The 25,387-nt window shown below is 37.7% G+C and overlaps 1 protein-coding gene across 3 annotated transcripts in view; it reads left to right on the plus strand.

Moving 5' to 3' along the window:
• The window catches only part of THOC2 (THO complex 2), a 136,010-nt gene that overhangs the window by 79,361 nt on the left and 31,262 nt on the right, over window positions 1-25,387 (plus strand). For 2 of the 3 annotated variants that reach the window (XM_011962188.1, XM_011962187.1), the window contains exons 13-22: window positions 10,392-10,433; window positions 10,864-10,994; window positions 11,097-11,198; window positions 15,150-15,234; window positions 16,759-16,852; window positions 17,657-17,737; window positions 19,594-19,690; window positions 21,722-21,839; window positions 23,689-23,868; window positions 24,871-25,035. In XM_011962188.1, the coding sequence (XP_011817578.1) occupies window positions 10,392-10,433; window positions 10,864-10,994; window positions 11,097-11,198; window positions 15,150-15,234; window positions 16,759-16,852; window positions 17,657-17,737; window positions 19,594-19,690; window positions 21,722-21,839; window positions 23,689-23,868; window positions 24,871-25,035 (1,095 nt within the window). Of the gene's footprint in view, window positions 1-10,391; window positions 10,434-10,863; window positions 10,995-11,096; window positions 11,199-15,149; window positions 15,247-16,758; window positions 16,853-17,656; window positions 17,738-19,593; window positions 19,691-21,721; window positions 21,840-23,688; window positions 23,869-24,870; window positions 25,036-25,387 lie in introns of all 3 variants that reach the window. The other variant, XM_011962186.1, reaches the window with a different exon arrangement.

Raw genomic sequence — 25,387 nt, forward strand, 5'->3', positions numbered from 1 at the left:
TATTCTGCCATCTTCTGAAATTTTTCTTAATAAAAATTTGGATTGGTAGGAGGAGAATGTACCTTTGACCAGTAGTTCCAAAACTGTAGTTTATAAAACAAATGCTTTAGGACTTTGAGGCTGATGTTTACTACTGTTTGTTTTTTTGTCAGCTATTACAGGAGGTGTAGTCTGTGATTCTGCTTCATTCCACTTATTTGTTTTCAAAATTGAAAATCTGTCTTGGTTATGTAGCTTAAAACCCAAGATTCTTCATAGAGTAGTTTTAAGAAATAAATGTGAACATTTTAGTCTGTACATGGCACACAGTGAGTACTAAATAAATTGTAGTAAGAATGAGAAGAAGGGGGAAGTTGAAAATAGTGTTTTAATTCATACAGATAGCTTCAGGTTCCAGTCTTTTCAACAATCTTGTGTTTTTTTTCTCTCTTCTGAGACATAGTCCTGAGTAGTGTTTGAAATGTTTAAGGGGCAGAGATACTCAAAATAGGTCATTAGTAATAAAAAATTATCTAGTTATGTCTACAACTTTTCCATTTATTCCTTGACTCTCCAAAAAGCCTCCTCCTAATAAACCTATAAACCTATATATTTTTTGTGAGTCCTGTACTGTTATGCAGCTGGATCAGCTACTGTGTCTTTATAGGGCAATTTTGGAACTTGTTTTGGGCCATTCAGCTAATGGCCTATATGGGCGTAATTGTGTCTAGTTTTATTCAAACTTTTTTTTTTTTTTGAGACGGAGTCTAGCTCTGTCACCCAGGCTGGAGTGCAGTGGCGCAATCTCGGCTCACTGTAACCTCTGCCTCCCAGGTTCACGCGATTCTCCTGCCTCAGCCTCCTGAGTAGCTGGGATTACAGGCACGTGCCACCATGCCCGGTTAATCTTTGTCTTTTTTTTTTTTTTAGTAGAGAAGGGTTTTCAGCATGTTGGTCAGGCTGGTCATGAACTCCTGACCTTGTGATCTGCCTGTCTCAGCCTCCCAAAGTGCTGGGGTTACAGGTGTGAGCCACTGCACCCTGTCTATTCAAACTTAAAAATTCAGTTGCTCACAGGCAAGTATAGTTTTTTTTTTTTTTTTTAAATTATACTTTAAGTTCTGGGATGCATGTGCAGAACATGCAGGTTTGTTACATAGGTATACACGTGCCATGGTGGTTTGCTGCACCCATCAACCTGTCATCTACATTAGGTATTTCTCCTAATGCTATCCCTCCCTTAGCCCCCCACCCCGTTACAGGCCCCTGTGTGTGATGTTCCCCTCACTGTGTCCTTGTGTTCTCATTGTTCAACTCCCACTTATGAGTGAGAATATGCGGTGTTTGGTTTTCTGTTCTTGCGATAGTTTGCTGAGAATGATGGTTTCCAGTGTCATCTATGTCCCTGCAAAGGACATGAACTCATCCGTTTTTATGGCTGCATAGTATTCCATGGTGTATACGTGACACATTTTCTTTATCCAATCTATCATTGATGGGCATTGGGTAGGTTCCAAGTCTTTGCTGTTGTGAACCGTGCTGCAATAAACATACATGTGCATGTGTCTTTATAGTAGAATTATTTATAATCCTTTGGGTATATACCCAGTAATGGGATTGCTGGGTCAAATGGTATTTCTGACTCTAGATCCTTGAGGAATCGCCACACTGTCTTCCACAATGGTTGAACTAATTTGCAACAGTGTAAAAGCATTCCTGTTTCTCTGCATCCTCTCCAGCATCTGTTGTTTCCTAACTTTTTAATGATCACCATTCTAACTGGTGTGAGATGGTATCTCATTGTGGTTTTGATTTGCATTCCTCTGATGACCAGTGATGATGAGCATTTTTTCATATGTTTTTTGGCTGTATAAATGTCTTCTTTTGAGAAGTGTCTATTTATATCATTTGCCCGCTTTTTAATGGGGTTGTTTTTTTCTTGTAAATTTGTTCATTCTAGATTCGGATATTAGCCCTTTGTCAGATGGATAGATTACAAAAATTTTCTCCCATTCTGTAGGTTGCCTGTTCACTCTGATGATAGTTTCTTTTGCTGTGCAGAAGCTCTTTAGTTTAGTTAGATGCCACTTGTCAATTTTGGCTTTTGTTGCCATTGCTTTTGGTGTTTTAGTCATGAAGTCTTTTCCCATGTCTTTGTCCTAAATGGTATTGCCTAAGTTTTCTTCTAGGGCTTTTCTGGTTTTAGGTCTTACGTTTAAGTCTTTTAATCTATCTTGAGTTAATTGTTGTACAAGTGTATGGAAGGGGTCCAGTTTCAGTTTTCTGCATATGGCTAGCCAGTTTTCCCAACACCATTTGTTAAATAGGGGATCCTTTCCCCATTCCTTGTTTTTGTCAGGTTTGTCAAAGATCAGATGTTTGTAGATGTGTGGCGTCATTTCTGAGGCCTCTGTTCTGTTCCATTGGTCTATGTATCTGTTTTGGTAGCAGTACCATGCTGTTTTTGTTACTATAGCCTTGTAATATAGTTTGAAGTCAGGTAGCATGATGCCTCCAACTTTGTTCTTTTTGCTTAGGGTTGTCTTGGGTATATGAGCTCTTTTTTGGTTCCATATGAAATTTAAAGTTTTTTCTGACTCTATGAAAAAAAGTCACTGGTAGCTTGATGGGGATAGCAATGAATCTGTAAATTACTTTGGGTGGTGTGGCCATTTTCATGATATTGATTCTTCCTATCCATGAGCATGGAATGTTTTTCCATTTGCTTGTGTCCTCTCTTATTTCCTTGAGCAGTAGTTTGTAGTTTTCCACAAGGAGGTCCTTCACATCCCTTGTAAGCTATATTCCTAGGTATTTTATTCTCTCTGTAGCAATTGTGAATGGGAGTTCACTCATGAATTGGCTCTCTATTATTGGTGTATAGAAATGCTTTTGATTTTTGCACATTGATTTTGTATCCTGAGTCTTTGCTGAAGTTACTTATCAGCTTAAGGAGATTTTGGGCTGAGACGATGGGGTTTTCTAAATGTACGATCATGACATCTGCAAACAGAGACAATTTGACTTCCTTTCTTCCTTTTTCAGTACACTTTATTCTTTCTCTTGGCTGACTGCCCTGACTAGAACTTCCAGTACTATGTTGAATAGGATTGGTGAGAGAGGGCATCCCTGTCTTGTGCTGGTTTTCAAGGGGAATGCTTCCAGCTTTTGCCCACTCAATATGATATTGGCTGTGGGTTTGTCATAAATAGCTCTTATTATTTTGAGATATGTTCCACTGATACCTAGTTTATTGAGAGTTTTTAGCATGAAGGGGTATTGTATTTTATGGAAGGCCTCTTCTGCATCTATTGAGATAATCATGTAGTTTTTGTCATTGGTTCTGTTTATGTGATGGATTATGTCTATTGATTTATGTATGTTGAGCCAGCCTTGCATCCTAGGGATGAAGCTGACTTGATTGTGGTGGATAAGCTTTTTGATGTGCTGCTGGATTCGGTTTGCCAGTATTTTATTGAGGATTTTTGCATATGTGTTCATCAGGGATGTCGGCCTGAAATTTTCTTTTTTTGTTGTGTCTTTGCCAGGTTTTGGTATCAGGATGATGCTGGCCTCGTAAAATGAGTTAGGGAGGAGTCCCTCTTTTTCTATTGTTTGGAATGGTTTCAGAAAGAATGGTACCAGTTTCTCTTTGTACCTCTGGTAGAATTTGGTTGTGAGTCCGTCTGGTCCTGGGCTTTTTTTGGTTGGTAGGTTATTAATTACTGCCTCTATTTCAGAACTTGTTATTGGTCTATTCAGGGATTCTACTTCTTCCTGGTTTAGTCTTGGGAGGGCGCATGTATCCAGGAATTTATCTATTTCTTCTAGATTTTCTAGATTTGCGTAGAGGTGTTTATAGTGTTTTCTGATGGTAGTTTGTATTTCTGTATAAAGGGGATCAGTGGTGGTATCCCCTTTATAATTTTTTATTGTGTCTATTTGATTCTTTTCTCTTTTCTTCTTTATTAATCGGGCTAGCAGTCTATTTTGTTAATCTTTTCAAAAAACCAGCTCCTGGATTCAGTGATATTTTGAAGGGTTTTTTTTGTGTCTCTGTCTCCTTCAGTTCTTCTCTAATCTTAGTTATTTCTTGTCTTCTGCTAGGTTTTGAATTTGTTTGCACTTGCTTCTCTAGTTCTTTTAATTGTGATGTTAGGATATTGATTTTAGATCTTTTCCACATTCTCCTGTGGGCATTTGGTGCTATAAATTTCTCTCTAAACACTGCCTTCGCTGCGTCCCAGAGATTCTGGTACATTGTCTCTTTGTTCTCATTGGTTTCAAATAGCTTATTTATTTCTGCATTAATTTCATTATTTACCCAGTAGTCATTCAGGGCAGGTTGTTCAGTTTCCATGTAGTTGTGTGGTTTTTAGTGACTTTCTTAATCCCGAGTTCTAATTTGATTGCACTGTGGTCAGAGAGACTGTTATAATTTCCATTCTTTTGCATTTCCTGAGGAGTCTTTTACGTCCAATTATGTGGTCAATTTTAGAATAAGTGTGATGTGATGCTGAGAAGAATGTATATTCTATTGATTTGAGGTGGAGAGTTCTGTAGATGTCTATTAAGTCTGCTTTGTTCAGAGCTGAGTTAAAGTCCTGAATGTCTTAGTTAATTTTCTGTGTCGTTGATCTGTCTAGTATTGACAGTGGGGTGTTAAAGTCTCCCACTATTATTGTGTGGGAGCCTAAGTCTCTTTATAGGTCTCTAAGAACTTGCTTTATGAATCTGGGTGCTCCTGTATTGGGTGCATATATATTTAGGATAGTTAGCTCTTCTTGTTGCATTGATCCCTTTACCATTATGTAATACCCCTCTTTGTCTTTTTTGATCTTTGTTGTTTTAACGTCTGTTTTATCAGAGACTAGGATTGCAACCCCTGCTTTTTTTGCTTTTCATTTGCTTGGTGAATCTTCCTCCATCCCTTTATTTTGAGCCTATGTGTGTCTTTGCACATGAGGTGGGTCTCCTGAATACAGCACACTGATAGGTCTTGATTCTATCCAATTTGCTAGTCTGTGTCTTAATTTAGGGGCATTTAGCCCATTTACATTTAAGGTTCATATTGTTATGTGTGAATTTGATCCTGTCATTATGATGCTAGCTGGTTATTTTGCCTGTTAGTTGATGCAGTTTCTTCATAGTGTCGATGGTGTTTACAATTTGGTAGGTTTTTGCAGTAGCTGTTACCAGTCTTTCCTTTCCATATTTAGTGCTTCCTTCAAGAGCTCTTATAAGGCAGGCCTGGTAGTGACAAAATCTCTCAGCATTTGCTTGTCTGTAAAGGATTTTACTTCTCCTTCGCTTGTGAAACTTAGTTTGGCTGGATATGAACTTCTGGGTTGAAAATTCTTTTCTTTTCTTTAAGAATGTTGATTATTAGACCCCACTCTCTTCTGGCTTGTAAGGTTTCTGCTGAGAGATCTGCTGTTAGTCTGATGGGCTTCCCTTTGTGGGTAACCCGACCTTTCTCTCTGGCTGCCCTTAACATTTTTTTCTTTGTTTTGACCTTGGTGAATCTGATGATTATGTATCTTGGGGTTGCTCTTCTCGAGGAGTATCTTTGTGGTGATCTCTGTATTTCCTGAATTTGAATGTTGGCCTGTCTTGCTAGATTGGAGACGTTTTCCTGGATAATACCCTGAAGAGTGTTTTCCAACTTGGTTCCATTCTCCCTGTGACTTTCAGGTACACGAAGCAAACGGAGGTTTGGTCTTTTCACATAGTCCCATGTTTCTTGGAGGCTTTGTTCTTTTTCATTTTTTTTTCTCTAATCTTGTCTTCACGCTTTGTTTCATTAACTTGAGCTTCAGTCTCTGATATCCTTTCGTCTGCTTGATCGATTTGGCTATAGATACTTGTGTATGCTTCAGGAAGTTCTCATGCTGTGTCTTTCAGCTCCATCAGGTCATTTTTGTTCTCTTAACTGGGTATTCTAGTTAGCAATTCTCTAACCTTTTTTCAAGGTTCTTAGCTTCCTTGCATTGGGTTAGAACATGTTCCTTTAGCTTGGAAGAGTTTCTTATTACCCACCTTCTGTAGCCTACTTCTGTCAGTTCCTCAAACTCATTCTCTGTCCAGTTTTGTTCCCTTGTTGTTGAGGAGTTGTGATCCTTTGGAGGAGAAGAGGCATTCTGGTTTTTGGAATTTTCAGCCTTTTTGTGCTGTTTTTTCCTCATCTTCGTGGATTTATCTACCTTTGGTCTTTGATGTTGGTGACATTCGGGTGGAGTTTTTGTGTGAACGTCCTATTTGTTGGTGTTGACTCTATTACTTTCTGTTTGTTACTTTTCCTTCTAATAGGCCTCTTTGCTGCAGGTCTGCTGGAGTTTGCTGGAGGTCTACTCCAGACCCTGTTTGCCTGGGTAGATCCAGTGGAGGCTGCAGAACAGCAAAGATTGCTGTCTTTTCCTTCTTCTGGAAGCTTCATCCTGGAGGGGCACCTGCCACATGCCAGCCAGAGCTCTCCTGTATGATGTCTGTCGACCCCTGCTGGGAAGTGTCTCTTGGTCAGGAGGCACAGGGGTCAATCACCCACTTGAGGAGGCAGTCTCTCTCTTAGCAGAGCTTGAGCGCTATCCTGAGAGATCCTCTGTCCCCTTCAGAGCTAGCAGAGCTGGCAGGCAGGAACATTTAAGTCTGCTGAAGCTGTGCCCACAGCCACCTCTTCCCCAAGGTGCTCTGTCCCAGGAACATGGGAGTTTCATTTGTAAGCCCCTGACTGGGGCTGCTGCCTTTCTTTCAGAGATGCCCTGCCCAGAGAGGAGGAATTTAGAGAGACAGTCAGGCTACACCAGCTTTGGGACACTGCAGTGGGCTCTGCTCAATTTGAACTTCCCAGCGGCTTTGTTTACACTATGAGGGGAAAACTACCTGCTCAAGCCTCTGTCCCAGGTTGACTTAAGACTGCTGTGCTGGCAGCGAGAATGTCAAGCCAGTGGATCTTAGCTTGCTGGGCTCCGTGGGGGTGGGATCCACTAAACTAGACCACTTGGCTCTGTGGCTTCAGCCCCCTTTCCAGGGGAGTGGATGGTTCTGTCTCGCTGGTGTTCCAGGAACTACTGGGGTGTGAAAGAAAACTCCTGCAGCTAGCTCAGTGTCTGCCCAAACGACCATCCAATTTTGTGCTTGAAACCCAGGACCCTGGTGGTGTAGGCACAGAGGGAGTCTCCTGGTCTGCGGGTTGTGAAGACCGTGGGAAAAGCTTAGTATCTGGGCCAGAATCTACCGTTCCTCACGGCACAGTCCTTCATGGCTTTCCTTGGCTAGGGGAGGGAGTTCCCCGACCACTTGCACTTCCTGGGTGAGGCAATGCCCCACCCCGCTTTGGCTTACCCTCCGTGGACTGCACCCACTGTTTAACCAGTCCCACTGAGATGAGCCGGGTACCTTAGTTGGAAATGCAGAAATAATTCACCCTCTTGCTAGGAGCTGCAGACTGGAGCTGTTTCTATTTGGCCACCTTGCCAGCCACCGAAGCCATGATTTCTGAGAGTTCATAGAAATTAGGCTGAAATTTAAATAATTTGCCAGGTCTCAACACTTGATAGAGCTTTTTTTTAACTTCCCCTTTGATCTTCATAGATCTGCAGGTTTTATTTTCCATTTTCAAAATCTTTTTTTTTTTTTTTTGAGACGGAGTCTTGCTCTGTTGCTCTCAGGCTGGAGTGCAGTGGTGTGATCTAGGCTCACTGCAACCACCACCTCCCAGGTTCAAGCGATTCTCCTGTCTCAGCTTCCCGAGTAACTGGGACTTTGCTCGGCTAGATTTTTGTATTTTTTTTTTTTTTGGAGGCAGAGTCTGGCTCTGTCGCCCAGACTGGAGTGCAGTGGCCGGATCTCAGCTCACTGCAAGCTCCACCTCCCGGGTTTATGCCATTCTCCTGCCTCAGCCTCCGCCCCGCCACCTCGCCCGGCTAGTTTTTTGTATTTTTTAGTAGAGACGGGGTTTCACCGTGTTAGCCAGGATGGTCTCGATCTCCTGACCTCGTGATCCACCCGTCTCGGCCTCCCAAAGTGCTGGGATTACAGGCTTGAGCCACCTCACCCGGCCTGATTTTTGTATTTTTAGGAGAGATGGGGTTTCGCCATATTGGTCAGGTTGGTCTCTAACTCCTGACTTCATGATTCGTCTGCCTCGGCTTCCCAAAGTGCTTGGATTACAGGCATCAGCCACCATGCCTGGCCCAAGTATAGTTTTTGATCTTCAAGAGGTGCCAGTACTCTGTCCTGTTCATATTTGAATTCCCAATGCCTGGAATTTAGTCAGTAAATGAATGAATGAATGAATGAATGAATGCATGTCTCTTGTTCTCCTTCCCTGTTTCTGTCTCCCTCCCGTTTCTAGCTGGCATTCAATAAAACTTATAGTGTTATGTGAGAATCTTACAGTTGCTTTGAATTAAAAAGCGAATTAAACTAAAAGAAAAAGTATCAAGGGAGTAGAATGTATTTTTCTACCAAACAGAAGAAAATTCCTTTTATTTGCATGTACTTCTTGGTTTAATTTTGTACATTCTTGCTATAATTCGACTTTGATAGGAATTATAGTGCTCTTCTAGTTAGAGTGCTCCTAGACTTTGATAGGAATTTCCCAGTGCTCTTCTAGTTAGTTTTATTTTGCTTCCTTTATTTCTTTCCCCTTTTCAAATTTTCCTGCTTATGAAATCTAGAGAATTGATGCGTGAAATTGATATGAAATCTAGAGAATAGATGCTTGAAACTCATATGAATCACCTGGAAAGGGAATTAGGACAACTTAGTAAATAAGAAAATGTTTTATTTCTATGGGGAAAAAACTGTGTTGCTTTATTAGGTTTGTTTAAATTATAGTATACCAGGAAAGGAGGAGCTTAACTGTCTTTATCCCTGACATAATATACCATAAACCTAGTTTTTCCAATTACAGGATACCTATATTTTTGTTTCCCGGTGTACATCCTATATGCCACCAGAATTACGTGTATGCCACCTCACCACCCCCAGACCAAACCAAACCATCTGGCTTTTTTCTGCCAGGCCACTCCTCTGTAACCCAGTTCCTTCTTTGCTTACCAGGATTTATGTTGACTTAATAAATTATTGCTGTGAAAGGAACCATACCTTTTTAACCTGCCAATTAAAAACAAATTGAGTGTATGTATTTTCCCATAAAGGTAACATGGCAGGCCCTGAATTAGTGTTATGTGAAAATGTAGCATAACGGTACATCCTGTGCTACATTTTCCTGTGGTAACATCCATTACTGAAGTGTGAAAATGTATGCATACACAAAACACCCTTATCTACCAAGAAAATAAGAAGCTTATTATCCGCATATTAGCTTTTCCCTCTTTCTCACTTGATATTGAGCTAAATTCTTGTCAGAAATCTAGATTGTCACTGGTTGTCAGTACTTCAGTTGTCTTTTTGTCCTCTACAGACTCCACCAGCTGTCTCTGTTTACATTCACACAAATATCATTCACTGTTTAATTTTGAATTAATAGACATCCTTGTCAAACATCACTTTAGGGGCTCATCTGCAAATCTACAAATTGTTTATATAATACAGACCCAGGATTTTTCATTCAGTCTGTACAATTTAAGCAATGGTTTTGTCTTTGTTAGTAATGTTATTGGTATTTTGGGCTTATCTTTCAGTGAGGACTTTGGGAGTGGTGAATTAAAAGATAGTTTTAAATTTCTTTGTGTTTAATTTGGCTTTGTTTTTGCATTTTTGTTGCTTTAGTGTTTGATTATACTAATTCTGTAGAAAAAAAACTATAATCTCTGGATGGAAAAATGCGAATGTATTATAATGAAATTATTGTACTGGCCACAATTTTTTTTTTCTTTTTTTTGTTCTTGTCACCCAGGCTGGTGGGCAATGGCACAATCTCGGCTCACTGCAACCTATGCCTCCTGGGTTCAAGCGGTTCTCCTGCCTAAGCCTCCCGAGTAGCTGAGGCTACAGGTGCGCACCACCATGCCTGGTTAATTTTTGTATTTTTAGTAGAGACGGGGTTTCGCCATGTTGGACAGGCTGGTCTCAAACGCCTGACCTCAGGGGATCTGCCCATGTCGGCCTCCCAAAGTCCTGGGATTACAGGCATGAGGCACCATGCCCAGCCCTCGCTACATTTTTATAAGAAATACTTAGATCAATTTTAGGATGCTTTGGTTTGATAGGTTGAGAAAAGAATTGGTTTATAAAAATTGACACTTAAAATTCATGGATGTCAAGTATGACTTAGAGGTTAGAAACAGATAAAATTTAAAAAGGTTAACAGGCTGTATTTCAAATCTACATATTTGTAAAAAGTAAGAACCATGTGCAAGTTAAAGTTTTTTCAAATTGGAACCTAAATTGTGATACCATAATCTTAGCCATTTTGTATTTTATTAATTTCTTTTTTTAAATTATAGTTTCAGTCTGATGGAAGCAAACAAGAAGATAAAGAAAAAACGGTAAGAAACTAGAAAATCCAATAATGTGTCTAATGTTTGTCTTGGTACAGTATACTACAAATATTACTGTGAACAAGTTTTAGTCATCTGTATGAGTAATTGTTTTATAATGTAGATGCTGATTATAGTTTTTGGCAGCTTATGCAAAGTTATCTTTTAAGATTAACATTTTTTCCTCTGAGGATTAATATGTTGAAAAAGGAAGAGAGATGAAAGTTCCTCATTCCTTTGCTACCCCTTTCCTTTCCTCACCCCATTTTATGTCTTAGATGGAGAAACATAAATAAGCATTGTGAAAAGGGTGGGTGAGGAATGGGATATTGTATGTTATGAGATTAAGAAATAGTAATTTTCCCAAGGCTGTCATAAATTTATTGTTGGTTATATTTATAGACCTCTTACTGAAATAACTTTTTCTTCTTTCTTTTAGGAAGTTATCCTTAGCTGTTTGCTTAGCATTACTGACCAGGTACTACTTCCATCTCTTTCTTTGATGGACTGCAATGCTTGTATGTCTGAGGAACTATGGGGAATGTTTAAAACATTTCCATATCAGCATAGGTAAATACATATTATTTTCATGTTTTTAACTATTAGTAATTCTAGTATGTTAACCTCTAAGTGTTTAACTTTTCCTAATTCTTCATCTCATCGTTTTTTAAGATACCGTCTGTATGGCCAGTGGAAGAATGAAACTTATAACAGTCACCCACTTTTAGTAAAAGTTAAAGCTCAAACAATAGACAGAGCCAAATATATCATGAAGTAAGTTTTAATTTATTTTTCATATTAATCTAAATTATATCTGGATCTCATTTATTTTCTTTCAGGTAGCTTGTCTGAGCCTCAGTTTTGAGAAAGCCTATGTGTTGTGAATGGTATAGCTGATTTATATACTACAGATGGAATGACTATTAACTGTGGTTTTAGCTCGTTTTGACTACCAAGTTAATGTTTTCATAGTTGTCCTGTTTACATATGGATAAAAATCTAATGAAAATCCTCTTTAATACATGCATCATGTTATAGGATGAGGGTTTTGTTTTCTTCTTTTTAAGGACAGCCTGCTGTGGCCTTTGCTTACCTTTAGTGATTTGTGCAAGGTAGTAAAAGTTCTAGCAGTTTCCTCTGCTGAAAGTTGCCATAATAAATTTTTTAAATCTGTTAGGAAGAACTAATGAAATTATCCAGAACTATCTCCGCAGGGGTCAACTTTTGAGAAATTTCTTTTTTAAAAAAGTTTGTACACTTTTATTTTCATATCATTAAAAACATAAGAGTGATGTTCTACTTCCCAGTAGATTATTAGAAGTTTAATTATGAAAATCATATACTTCAGATTCGTATTAGTTTAGATAATTATATTGCTGTATTGCAAGTGTTTTCAATGAGGCTATTGTCAGTTGTCATTCCTTTTTTAAATTCATGGCAGTGGTATGGTTATTCTAATTAAAAGTAGTTCGTTCTCAGTTTATTTAGATTTAACAGTGTGTAATGTCTGTTAAATGTTGTCTTTGCCCAGTGATACTGTTTCTGGTCACAGTCTACTGGGAAAACAGGTGTGTGCATGATCACAATCTTTTTTTTTTTTCCCCTGTAAGCCTATGGATTATATTGAAACAACCTAGTTTAATAGGTTATACATGTTATACAGCATGAATAAAGTGCTGTGGGAGGATAGATGAGAGTAAATGATTTCACTTGGGGGAGTTTTGTTTGGCAGGAGATGTTACTAGGTCTGAAAGAGTTTCTGGACTTAAGAGTTCTTCAGGTACAGTTTCTAGCTTAACAACATCAGCTAATATTTAGGGGAGCTCTTACTATATGTGCCAGGCATTAAACTAAGTGCTCTGCATGGATTGTTTAATAATACATTAAGCATTATTAAATACCTTAAATTCATCCGCTGTCTCTGCCACCACTACCTTAGTTCTTTTATCTGGCATATTACAGTGATTTGTATATTCTCTTACTTAAAAATCCTTTGGTGACTGACTTTACCTGAAGGTATATGTTAGGCTTTATGGCATGGTGATATAAATAAGAGGTCCTCCCTGGTTTGCCCCTCCCTGCATACAACCTCCTTTCCTGCCAATTCTGCTTCCAGATGTGCTGAGACTACTAATGTTTCCCTAAATGTACCACTCTCTCCTTAGCTTCTCTTCCCCTGTGTATACTTTTTGTTTCCTCTGTTTGTACAGGTTTTCCCTTACCTTTCTTTCCCCCTTTCCATCTGGTGACCTCATTCTTGGAGAATGAGCTCCAGTGTTACTTCCAGTGAAGGCTTCCCTAGCATAAACTGCCAAGCACAATTGATCTTTATTTCCACCGCTATTCTTTATGCATCTAATGTTATCATACCTCTAGGTACATTGATATGATTGTTTTTCTGTTTTTAATTATCTAATGTTTTGAATAGTTTATATGTTTACATGGATTAAGTTTCAGTAAATATAAAAGGTATACATACAGCAAAAAGTCTTACCCCATCCTCCATCTACTCAGTTCTTCCCCCCAGGAAAATAAAGTAACCACTGTTTAGTCTCTTATTTATCCTTCCGTATATTCTTGTGTATATATAAGTCAGCACGAATATATTTTCCCCCTCTTATTATTATTATTATTATATTAACATTATTTTTTCTTTGTAAAAATGGGACCTCACTATGTTGCCCAGGCTGGTCTTGAACTCCTGGCCTCAAGTGATCCTCCCACCTTGACCTCTTAGTCTTAGTGCTGGAGTTACAGATGTGAGCCACCACACCCCAGCCGCCTTTTAGATTATCAATAGCATATAAGTACTATTCTGTTGATTGCTCTTTTTAAGAATATTGAAATTTAATAAATGATTTGAAATCTGTCTCCCTCACTGGACCAGGCTTGAGAGCAGGAACTGTTATTCTGTTATTCATCCTTTTTTTTTTTGGGAGATGGAGTTTTGCACTGTCGCCCACGCTGGAGTGCTGCAGTGGCATGATCTCGGCTCACTGCAACCTTTGCCTCCTGGGTTCAAGCTATTCTCCTGCCTCGGCCTCCCAAATAGTTGTGATTACAGGCGCCCGCCACTACGTCCAGCTAATTTTTTGTATTTTTAGTAGAGACGGGGTTTCACCATGTTGGCCAGGCTGGTCTCGAACTTCTAACCTTGTGATTCACCCACCTCGGCCTCCCAAAGTGGTGGGATTACAGGTGTGAGCCACTGCACCCGGCCTCATCCTTATATTTCTACACTTGACCTTAGCCAAAAGGCTGAGACACAATCTTCCTTGTTTTTCTAATGCTTAGTATTTGACTGTCATCGTAGGTATTAATATGAATGAATAAAAAAATTTACTACAGAATAATATGTGCAGAATTTTTAATATACTTGGATTTTTGTTATATTCGAAAGCTAAAACTATTTTACCAGGCTTAAACAATATGATTTTGTTACTGTTTGAAGTTTTTACATTGAGCATATAATGTATTAATTTATTACTTGTAGAATTTCATGAGTTTTGAATACTATTTAAAACATGAGCTTGCTATAGGACATTTAATAATTCTTTCTACAAATGTTTGTTGTGTTCCATATGCTAGACACTGGTGGTTTGAGGGGAAGACAAAGACAAGAAAATATTTCTTTAATTTTTGTTTGTTTGTCCCTCCAGGGTGATGGAGGCAGAAGGGAATGGAATAAAAAACAGAGAGAGGAGGGGTTGACCTTGGCAAGTAGAGGGAGGCACCTGAAATATTGGGGTTAGAAATAGGGACAGGTAGTGGTAAATTGGAAATTTGAACAAAATACTCTATAGCTAACTGTTAAAACTAATGGTCTCTCTTTTCTATGAAACGAAAACTGGGATATGGAGAATTGGAAAGGGCAGCAGTTGATGATGAAATAATTTTGATTGATGGGGCCAGTTTTGTCATGAGAAATTAATTATAGCAAGTTTGTCACTTGGATAATGGTCATATCTTCTGAATTATAAACTGAATTCATAATTTACTTCATTATGTTTTCATCCTAGAAAGCTTCCTTCCTGTCACTTGTAGCCTTTTCAAGTCTCTAGATTTATTATGTAATAATCTCAGCAGAGGCATTTAAGATTCTGTATAATAATTGTTTTAAACTGTAAGAATTAATAGATATAAATTTGAAGAATGCTGGTAAAAGGATGATGAGCAAAGGAAGAAATAAAGAGGAAGGAAAGGAGTAGAATTTAGTTTCACAACATTGTTTACCTTGAATATGAAAAGCAGATAACTTTACATATTGAGGAGTACAGCATTAACTATTGCTGTGTTAGAGTCACTGAGCCAGATGGCATAAGGCATTTCATTGCATGACACCAAATTTGATATCTTAATCCCTAAACTGATAAATGAGTCCTCCTAAATCTGAAATAATTTTGATTCTTTGTAAGAAGAGTTTTATGTACTTGCAGAGTACATTAAGAGTTTTACTGATTATTGGACTATTACTATGAAGTGGAAATGTGTATTTTATAAATGTTAAACATTTAATATAAAATCTCAATACCCTCTGGGAGAATCCCTAACCAAAATAGCCCAAATCCTGCCATAAAGGATGTGATGAATGTGGTTGTTTGCATTAATCCGTTTTGGATATTTGGGGAATAATTGCTTTTTCCCCCACGATGATGTAACAAAGCTATCAACATTACAAGGAATGTTACTTAAGATGATCCCTGCCACCTTTTTCTTCCTCTGTAGGCGCCTAACCAAGGAAAATGTGAAGCCTTCTGGAAGACAAATTGGGAAGTTGAGCCACAGCAATCCAACCATTTTGTTTGATTATGTATGTTTTGAGGTTAATATTACTTTAAGGGATTTTTCTTTTTGTTGCCTTTAAATCAGCTCAGGTGGAAACAGGATGATGTTAGAAAATGAAACATTGTAAGGTTATACTAAAAACAAAATTACTACACAATATATGTAACACATTGATCTATTTTTCTATTAATAGTAACAGTGCTACTATTATAGACAATATAATAGTTATTTTGTATATATAATGTTATTTTGTATACCACATTTTGATTTCTGGACTTATTACTTAATTTTAGCTTTTAGAAACATTCAAATGACATTTCATTGTGATTTACCTGTAGTACTATCACTGCAATGTTTATTTATTTTTATTTATTTATTTTTTTGAGATGAAGTCTTGCTCTGTCACCCAGGCTATATAGTGCAGTGACCCGATCTCGGCTTACCGCAACCTCTGCCTCCCGGGTTCAAGTGATTCTCCTGCCTGTCTCCCGAGTAACTGGGATTACAGGCGCGCGCCACTGCACTTGGCTAATTTTTTGTATTTTTAGTAGAGATGTGGTTTCACCATGTTGGCCAGGCTGGTCTTGAGCTCCTGACCTCAGGTAATCCACCCGCCTTGGCCTCCTGAAGTGCTAGGATTATAGGCGTGAGCCACCATGCCTGGCCAATATTTAGAGATTTCTAAAACACATGAGAGAGACTAGACTCTTTCATTCCGAAATTCAGCTTTAGGCCAACTGGAGTTATTTCCTTTTTTAATTAATTTTTTTAAGATTCAGGGGTACATGTGCAGGTTTATTACATGGATGTATTGCATAATGCTGAGGTTTGGCCTTCTATTGAACTCCTCACCCAACTTGTGAGCATAGTACCCAGTAGGTAGTTTTTCAAACCTTCACAAGCCCCACCCCACTTACTTTTAGAGTCCCCAGTGTCTTTCTATCTTTATGTCCGTGTGTACCCATAGTAAAGTTTCAGGATACAAAATCAACATACAAAAATCTGTAACATTTCTATACACCAATAATGTTCAAGCTGAAAACCAAATCAAGAGCACAATCCCATTTACAATAGTCACAAAAAAAGTGCCAAGAGATATATCTAACCAAGGAGGTGAAAGATCTGTATTAGAACTGTAAAACACTGATGAAAGAAATCATAGATGATAAAAGCAAATGGAAAGACATTCCATGCTCTTGGATTGGAAGAATCAATATAGTTAAAATGTCCATACCACCCAAAGGAATCTACAGATTCATTGCAATTCCAGTCAGATTACCACTGTCATTTTTTATAGAATTGGAATTATTTTCTAACTGAAAAATGTAGCCTAAGAAAATATTCTCTAAGGCAGTGATAAAATAGTAATTTCTATATAAATATGAAATATTTATATAGAAACCACTTTATTTAAATATTTATATAGGAAGCCACTTTAATTATAAGCATTATTTCTTTTGAAAAACAAAAAGTGTAGCCATTACTTAGTTGGCACAATAGAAATCCTTTGATCAGTTAATGCCTTCTATTATTTGTTGCTGTTTTCCAGATCTTGTCACAAATACAGAAGTATGATAACTTAATAACACCTGTAGTAGATTCATTGAAATACCTCACTTCATTGAATTATGATGTCTTGGCCTGTATCCTTTCAAATGAAGTAATATGTAGATTTCATATTAATAGATCATATGGTAAATGTTTTATTTTCATTCTGTTTTCCTTTAGTAACCATCTGAGGTTGACTCAGGTGGCTGATCTGAAGTTTGGTCAGTCAGTAGTGTGTGTGTGTGTGTGTGTGTGTGTGTGTGTGTGTGTGTGTGAGAGAGAGAGAGAGAGAGAGAGAGAGAGAGAGAGTCTTTGTGTTGTATAAAGGGAGACATGAGGCTTACCAGACTTTTTTTTTTTGCGAGATGGAGTTTTGCTCTGTCGCCCAGGCTGGAGTGCAGTGGCACGGTTTCGGCTCATTGCAACCTCCGCCTCCTGGGTTCAAGCGAGTCTCTTGCCTCAGCTTCCCAAGTAGCTGGGATTACAGGCGGGTGCTATCACACCTGGCTAATTTCCTTGTTTTTTGGTAGAGATGGGATTTCACTAGGTTGGCCAGGGTGATCTTGAACTCCTGACCTCAAGTGATCCACCCACCTTGGCCTCCCAAAGTGCTGGGATTACAGGCATGAGCCACTGCACCCAACTGGCCTACCAGACATCTTGATATTGATGGAATCTATCTTGATTGCTGAAAGATGGAAAGGAGGCTAAAGAAGGAATGTTGGTACTACAATGAGTGTATTTTTCAATAATTAGTTTTAGCAACATCCCTGGTCTTGGAAAAAAAGAAAAATAATTTGTAATGACCAACAATTTTGCCCCTATGATGTGGCATATTTATGTTTTAAGGGTCTTTATTAGAGATGTAATGACTTAAGTTTTTTCTTAATGTATGAAAGATTGTATCATTGAAGCTTTAGCTAATCCAGAAAAGGAAAGAATGAAACATGATGACACAACCATCTCAAGCTGGCTTCAGAGTAAGTGTTTTTATTTTTGCGAAAATGAAAATACTATCTGTGGTAACTGCCATGTTATGTGTTTTATTACCTACGCTTAGAGACTTTTAGAAGCCTATTTGTTAAGAGTTGTTGAGAATATCTAGCTACTGAGTTTGTTCTACAGAGTCCTTGGCTACTTAAGGAGGTTGATATGGTACTTATTTATTTTCCTAACTTAAGAGACCATTATTGACTGTGATAGAATTTGGGTAAGCATTACTGGGGAGATGAAATCTCCTTCTTTTTATTTATTTATTTATTTTTTGAGATGGAGTCTCGCTCTGTCATCCAGGCTGGAGTGCAGTGGCGTGATCTCGACTCACTGCAGCCTCTGCCTCCCAGGTTCTAGCAATTCTCCTGCCTCAGCTTCCCTAGTAGTTGGGATTATAAGCATGTGCCACCATGCCCAGCTAATTTTTGTATTTTTATTACAGGCAGGATTTCACCATGTTGGCCAGGCTGGTGTCAAACTCCTGACCTCAAGTGATCTGCCCACCTTGGCCTCCCAAAGTGCTGGGACTACAGGCATGAGGAACCATGCCTAGCCGAAAATCTCCTTCTTTTTAACTAACATTATTTCATAGGCGTTGATCATAAGGGAGCTAGTCTCATTTCTTCCCATTCCATCCTGAGGTTCCAGTCATCTTAAAAGAACAAAAACTTGACTTAGTTTAACCAAAAAAACTAACCATATTTCTTTTTAATTCTTGTACCTTTGGTTTCTAGCAGCCAGTTCCCTTTCTTTCAACTTATTGTATCTGATAGCGGAATCTTGCAGTGGCTCCCCATTGTCCTTTAAAGTCCGAAATGTTTAATAAGTCATACAAGTAAGTTCTTTTGAAATCAGGTCCTTTTGCACTGTTCTAGCCTCATCTTTTCCCTGCTTCCCAATATTCTAGATTCCATTAATACTGAACTTCTTGTACTTTCCATGAACTTTTGCCCATTATTCACTTGACTTGGAATATCCTTCATGGCCCACTCCGTGTTCTGTTTATTCATTAGATTTCAGCTTTGAGGTCACTTCTTCTGGAAAGCTTTTTCTGTTAATGCTCCCACCCACAAGTCTTTTATATTCCCGTGGAGCATTTTGCTTATCGTAGTTATTTGTTTACTTTTCTGTATCTTCCACTAGACTCAGCTCCTTGAAGGCAGGACTTGAGTTTTGTCCAATATCATTTAGGTGCTTAGCAAATAGTTGTGGAATAGGTTGCAGAATACTTGACTTTACTTGAATCTCTTACTCTTGTATTGGCTGGAGTCTCCTCCCTATTCATGGTATGATAAGGACCATTGGTTAAAATTGGTTTCTTGTCTGCTTCCAGGTCTGGTAATACTTTATTTTCTTGCACCTCCACAACTAGTAACATGTTCTTAGATAAAAAGACATTTTTTTTTTCCTTGACTCAATTCGAGGGCTGGTATTTTGTCATTTATTCAAGTTTACTGAGTGATCTGCAAGATTTTGTTATATCTTAGTTTCACAAACTCTGGAATCAGGCTGCAAAGATTTGACTTACTGCTCTACTTTATACTATGTGACCGTGAGCAAGTTACATGACATGTCTGTTCTGAATTTGCCTCATCAATAGGTGATACCACCGTAGGATAATAGTTGCAAGGATTAAGTGAGATAATCATTATAAAGTGCTTGGTACAGTGCTTGACATATGTATGCTCAATAAATATTGGTTATTGTTATTATTATGAAACTCCATTCAACAGCATCAGCAATACAATGATTCCTATCTCATTTTATTTTAGAGGTTTAGTTGAAATGATACTTATGCATTTTGTTTTATGAGTTGTTTTTACTCCTTTTTTATTTCATATAGGTCTGGCTAGTTTCTGTGGTGCAGTTTTTCGTAAATATCCAATTGATCTTGCTGGTCTTCTTCAGTATGTTGCCAATCAGCTAAAGGCGGGCAAAAGGTATTCATAGCAAATTATACATAACGAAATTTAATAGAGTACTTCTGGTGGTTTGGGGTTATTGAGACTCCTATTATCCTGAAAGACTACTTACTTGTTGGTTGTAGGCTCAAGTAGAATAGTTGCTCACTTATTTACATGAAATTCTTTAGTTAAATGATCATACATAAATAGACACTTTTTTTTCACGAATAAATGTACTATTTGGCTATATATGTTAATACTCTAAAAATATACTTTCATTTATTTTGACTGCCTATTGGGCTTTTGAGTAAATGCCTAATATGATATATTGTGTATCTTCCTATAACAAAACATACTGCATTAGGTCAGTATGCAGTAATTGACCTGTATCACATTGAACATCTGGTAGGAACATGTTTATTTTGAGGGTGTATATAATACCTTTAAAGCATAATTTTTGAATTTGAGTTTTAGAGATACATAAGGCTTCCATACCTTTTGGACGATGTCCTTTTTTCTTTATAAATACTGAAGTTTATTTTATTTTGGGCCAATATCAGTGCTTAGAGTTTGAATTAGTATGTATATATATTAAACCTCATGAGAAGTAGACTGACTAGAATCAAAGAACCTGAAATTGTTTTCAGAAGCTTTCTGGTAGAAAGCAAACAAACAAAACATTAAAAGCTATTTGGTGTTCCAAACAAGTATTACCTAAGTAATTATTGACAGATTCTTATTTTGGCTTAGGGAAAACTTAAAAAATATTTAAACTTATGTTTTTTTTGGCACATCCCTTATGCTCATCTCTCTGCCATTTCTATATATTTTTATTCTTCTTTATCTATAGGCCAGAATAACATACATCATTTTTTAAATCTATAACTCAGCTTTCTGTACTATGAATACAGTTTTTGTGACCATCTAATTAAAACATAGTTTGAAGAAAAAATAAACTGTTTCATTGGTACTTATATACTAGTTTTCATGAGGGCTTTCTTTAAAAAAAAAAAAACAAAAAAAAAAAACAAAAGCAACTAAGGAAAGCACGGCAAGTTGAGAGAACAAACCCTTAATAAGAATCTTGGAAAATGGTTCTTTTGTCTATTAGCTTGTGTCTTGGGTATGTCTGACTTTACGTTTGGAGAAACATCTGGATTTTTTAGGAAAGAATGTTTTTACTTTGTTTAGATTAACTAATTAAAGAAGATCTTAGAGGACATAAGGTATTATTTTCATTGGTAGTCCTAAACTTCGAAGATTAAAAAGCGTAACTGTTGGCACATTACTGAAATGTGCTCTGGGCTGGCCACTAAATTGTCATCTTTGGCTCAGATATCACAGCTTAGAACTTCTTTTTTTCCTTCCTTCCCTGCCTCTCTTCCAAGTGTATGTGACCATGCTACATCTTTGTCCCTTTTTAGTAAATGGATTATTTAGAAATGGCTCTATACCATCAAAAATGTTTTGGCCATCCTGTATTGGAGGAGAAAAAATGCTGTGAAGGACTTTATTGGGTCAACTGATAAAATGAAATATCAATGGTAGATTTAAGGATTTTATCAGTGTTCGATGTACTAAAATTGATAACTGTGCTGTGGTTATTTAAGAGAATAGCTCTCTTAGGAAATGCAGTCTTAGAAATTTTAGGGGTAAAAGGCCATGATATATAAATAATTTTCCCTCAAATGATTAAAAAATTGAGTGTGTGACTATGTATGTAGAAAGGGGCTCCAGAGAGGGAGAGGAAATGCAAATGGTCAAGCAGGAGTAAAAATGTTACCAGGTGAAGTTGAGGTAAAGGATATATGGATGAGCTTTGTACTGTTTTTATTTTTCCATCCTATCTGTAAATTTGAAATTATTTCCAAATAAAAGTTAAAATGAACTTACACACCAAGTATTTGTCAATATAGTTCTAGGAATGCAGTTAAAAACTGCTTCTGCCCCTTCCCCCATATTTATATACAAATAATTTAGGGTTTCTCAGTATATTAATTGCAATATATTGTTACTTTTATATTTGAAGTTCTAACTATACACTGTTTCTTTTTTCTTTTTGAACAGTTTTGACCTGCTTATATTGAAAGAAGTGGTGCAAAAAATGGCAGGAATAGAAATTACAGAGGAAATGACAATGGAGCAACTAGAGGCTATGACTGGTGGAGAGCAGCTAAAAGCTGAGGTAAGAATTGCTATTTTTGTTCATCAGCTTTTAAAATTCATTGATGTATGCATGGTCATAGTAGAGAATCCAAACAATATGTAAGTTTATAAAACCAAATGTCAAAGCCGTACATACCTTCCTTTCACAACCACCCCTACCCCCTTTTGAAATTGAGGTACAGTAATTACTTCAACTTTTTAAAAAAGCTGAAACAAAGTATAAAAGACAGTAAGTATTTCTCTGATGGCTAGTGATGATGAGCATTTTTTCATGTGTCTGTTGGCTGCATAAATGTCTTCTTTTGAGAAGTGTCTGTTCATATCCTTTGTCCCCTTTTTGATGGGGTTGTTTATTTTTTTCTTGTAAATTTGTTTGAGTTCTTTGTAGGTTCTGGATATTAGCACTTTGTCAAATGAGTAGATTGCAAAAATTTTCTAGCCATCAGAGAAATGCAAATCAAAACCACAATGAGATACCATCTCATACCAGTTAGAATGGTGATCATTAAAAAGTCAGGAAACAGGTGCTGGAGAGGATGTGGAGAAATAGGAACACTTTTACACTGTTGGTGGGACTGTAAGCTAGTTCAGTCATTGTGGAAGACAGTGTGGCGATTCCTCAAGGATCTAGAACTAGAAATACCATTTGACCCAGCCATCCCATTACTGGGTATATACCCAAAGGATTATAAATCATGCTGCTATAAAGACACATGCACACGTATGTTTATTGCAGCACTATTCACAATAGCAAAGACTTGGAACCAACCCAGAGGTCCATCAATGACAGACTGGATTAAGAAAATGTGGCACATATACACCATGGAATACTATGTAGCCATAAAAAAGGATGAGTTCATGTCCTTTGCAGGGATGTGAATGCAGCTGGAAACCATCATTCTCAGCAAACTATCACAAGAACAGAAAACTAAACACTGCATGTTCTCACTCATAAGTGGGAACTGAACAATGAGAATACTTGGACAAAGGAAGGGGAACATCACACACCGGGGCCTGTTGTGGGGTGGAGGGACGGGGGAGTGATAGCATTAGGGGATATACCTAATGTAAATGACGAGTTAATGGGTTCAGCACACCAACATGGCACATGTAAACATAGGTAACAAACCCGCACATTATGCACATGTACCCTAGAACTTAAAGTATAATAAAAAAGAAAAAAAGACAGTAAGAAATGCATCCATAAGGAAAATAATTACCAAATAAGGCCGGGCGTGGTGGCTCACGCTTATAATCCCAGCACTTTGGGAAGTGGGTGGATCACCTGAGGTCAGGAGTTCGAGACCAGCCTGGCCAATATGGCAAAACCCCACCTCTACTAAAAATGCAAAAAATTAGCCACACGTAGTGGTGGGCACCTGTAATCCCAGCTACTTGGGAGGCTGAGGCAGGAGAATTGCTTGAACTTAGGAGGCGGACGTTGCAGTGAGCCAAGATCTCGCCATTGCACTACAGCCTGGGAAAGAGAGTGAGACTCTGTCTCAATAAATAAATAAATAAAATTACCAAATAATTACTAAATCTTCTGTGATCCTTGATATCCTCACTCCCTTAAGTCTTAGTTGCTCTGTTGAATCTGTGCCATACTGAATAACGAATAATCCTTTATGACGGACTGCAAGGTGGAAAACGGAAAATATGCAAAAATTTAAATTCAGTTGACATTTGCCTTTAAGCCAGTGACTGTAGTCTGTAATAGTCACTGAAATAAATTTGTGTAAGGGAAGGAATATGGAATGTAGGAGTTTTTTATATTAAGGATTTTAACTCAACCTTTTTCTGCCTTTTTTCAAATTAGCATGGGTTATGTACTGTACACTGGTAAATTCGTGTCTTCTCTTGTGCAGGGTGGTTATTTTGGTCAGATCAGAAACACTAAAAAATCCTCTCAGAGATTAAAGGATGCTCTATTGGACCATGATCTTGCCCTTCCTCTCTGTCTGCTTATGGCTCAGCAGAGAAATGGGGTAATCTTTCAGGAAGGTGGAGAGAAACATTTGAAACTTGTGGGAAAGCTCTATGACCAGGCAAGTTAAAGTGGCTTTTATGTTTATGTACATGTTTTTAATCCTGTTAAAGGAAGATAATGTGTTATAATTTGAAAAATGTCATTTTTGCACATCATGTGAATATGAGACATCCTAATCTAATGTGAAAGACATTCTAGAAATAGGGCCTATTTCTATGTAAATTATGATATTTAAGAGATAGCTCCAAGATATGTTATGTGTAAGGCTGTCAATTAATTAAATATTACATCATTAAATTCCTGCAACTTCAAGTTGTTTGCATTTATATCTTTCCTGATCTCTGGAAATCTCAGTCATAACAGAATAGATGCTTGCTTGCTTGCTTGCTCACTCGTGCATGCTCGCTCTCTTTTCCTTTTTGTTTTTTAAGACAAGGCCTCACTCTGTTACCCAGGCTAGAGTGCAGTGTATGATCTCAGCTCACTATAGCCTCTACCTCTCTGGCTCAAGTGATCAGTCTACCTCAGCCTCCCGAGTAGCTGAGGACTATAGGCATACACCACCATGCCTGGCTAATTTTTGGATTTTTTTGTAGAGTTGGAGCTCTGCCATGTTGCCCAAGCTGGGTTGCTATCTCTCTTTTTCTTTGCGTTATAGTTGATAGTTAAACACATTTTGTGTGCTAATCTTAAGTTTTGGTACTTAATATTTATAAATATATTCTGTAAATAAAGTTTTCTTCTTTTAAGGGCAAAGGAATTGACTTCTGTTTGCCTATGGTTATTATTTTATTTGATTTAGGTAAATATATTCCACTAAAAGTGACGAACAACAGCTTGACATTTAGAGACCTAGTTGGCTAGTAAAGCCTTGGATTAGTCAACCTGTCAGGGCCTTGGCATCTTTTTTCGTAATATGGTCATGTGATTATACTTGTAGATGGTCTCTAAAGTCCTTTTAAATTATAAAATTTGGATTCTTAATTGTTAAAATATTCCTGAAATGACTTCTTAATCACTTTGGAAAATATGTTGATTTTGTCTTATTTTTTAAATTTAGTGTCATGATACCCTGGTGCAGTTTGGTGGGTTTTTAGCATCTAATCTGAGCACAGAAGATTATATAAAGCGAGTGCCTTCAATTGATGTACTCTGTAATGAATTTCATACACCCCATGATGCAGCATTTTTCCTGTCTAGGCCAATGTATGCACATCATATTTCGGTAAGTACAAGTGTCTTTGCTGCCGCTCAAGAACGATCCAAATTATTTCTTAACGATTTTATCTGTAAGTACATTTCACTACAGATTTTGGGGGAAGGTTTTGGCCCTTAAACTAGGATTCCTTCTTTGTTTCCAATAGGGGTACAGAGCTGTGTGGTAGAGGTATACAAAAAAGGTGATGAGAAATGTGGAGTCTAATCATTTAATCAAACATCTGCTGTTAGTGTTTACATATCAACTGCTACAGTCTCCCACTTCTTTCCTAACTGTTACTCGATTTAATTATCACTTTGTTAGCAGTATGCAGAAATTCCTGTGTTATGTATACACTCTAAAGGGGAAAAGACAATAA

The sequence above is a fragment of the Colobus angolensis genome, unplaced genomic scaffold (assembly GCF_000951035.1).
Source record: "Colobus angolensis palliatus isolate OR3802 unplaced genomic scaffold, Cang.pa_1.0 Scaffold580, whole genome shotgun sequence".
Lineage (NCBI taxonomy): Eukaryota > Metazoa > Chordata > Mammalia > Primates > Cercopithecidae > Colobus > Colobus angolensis.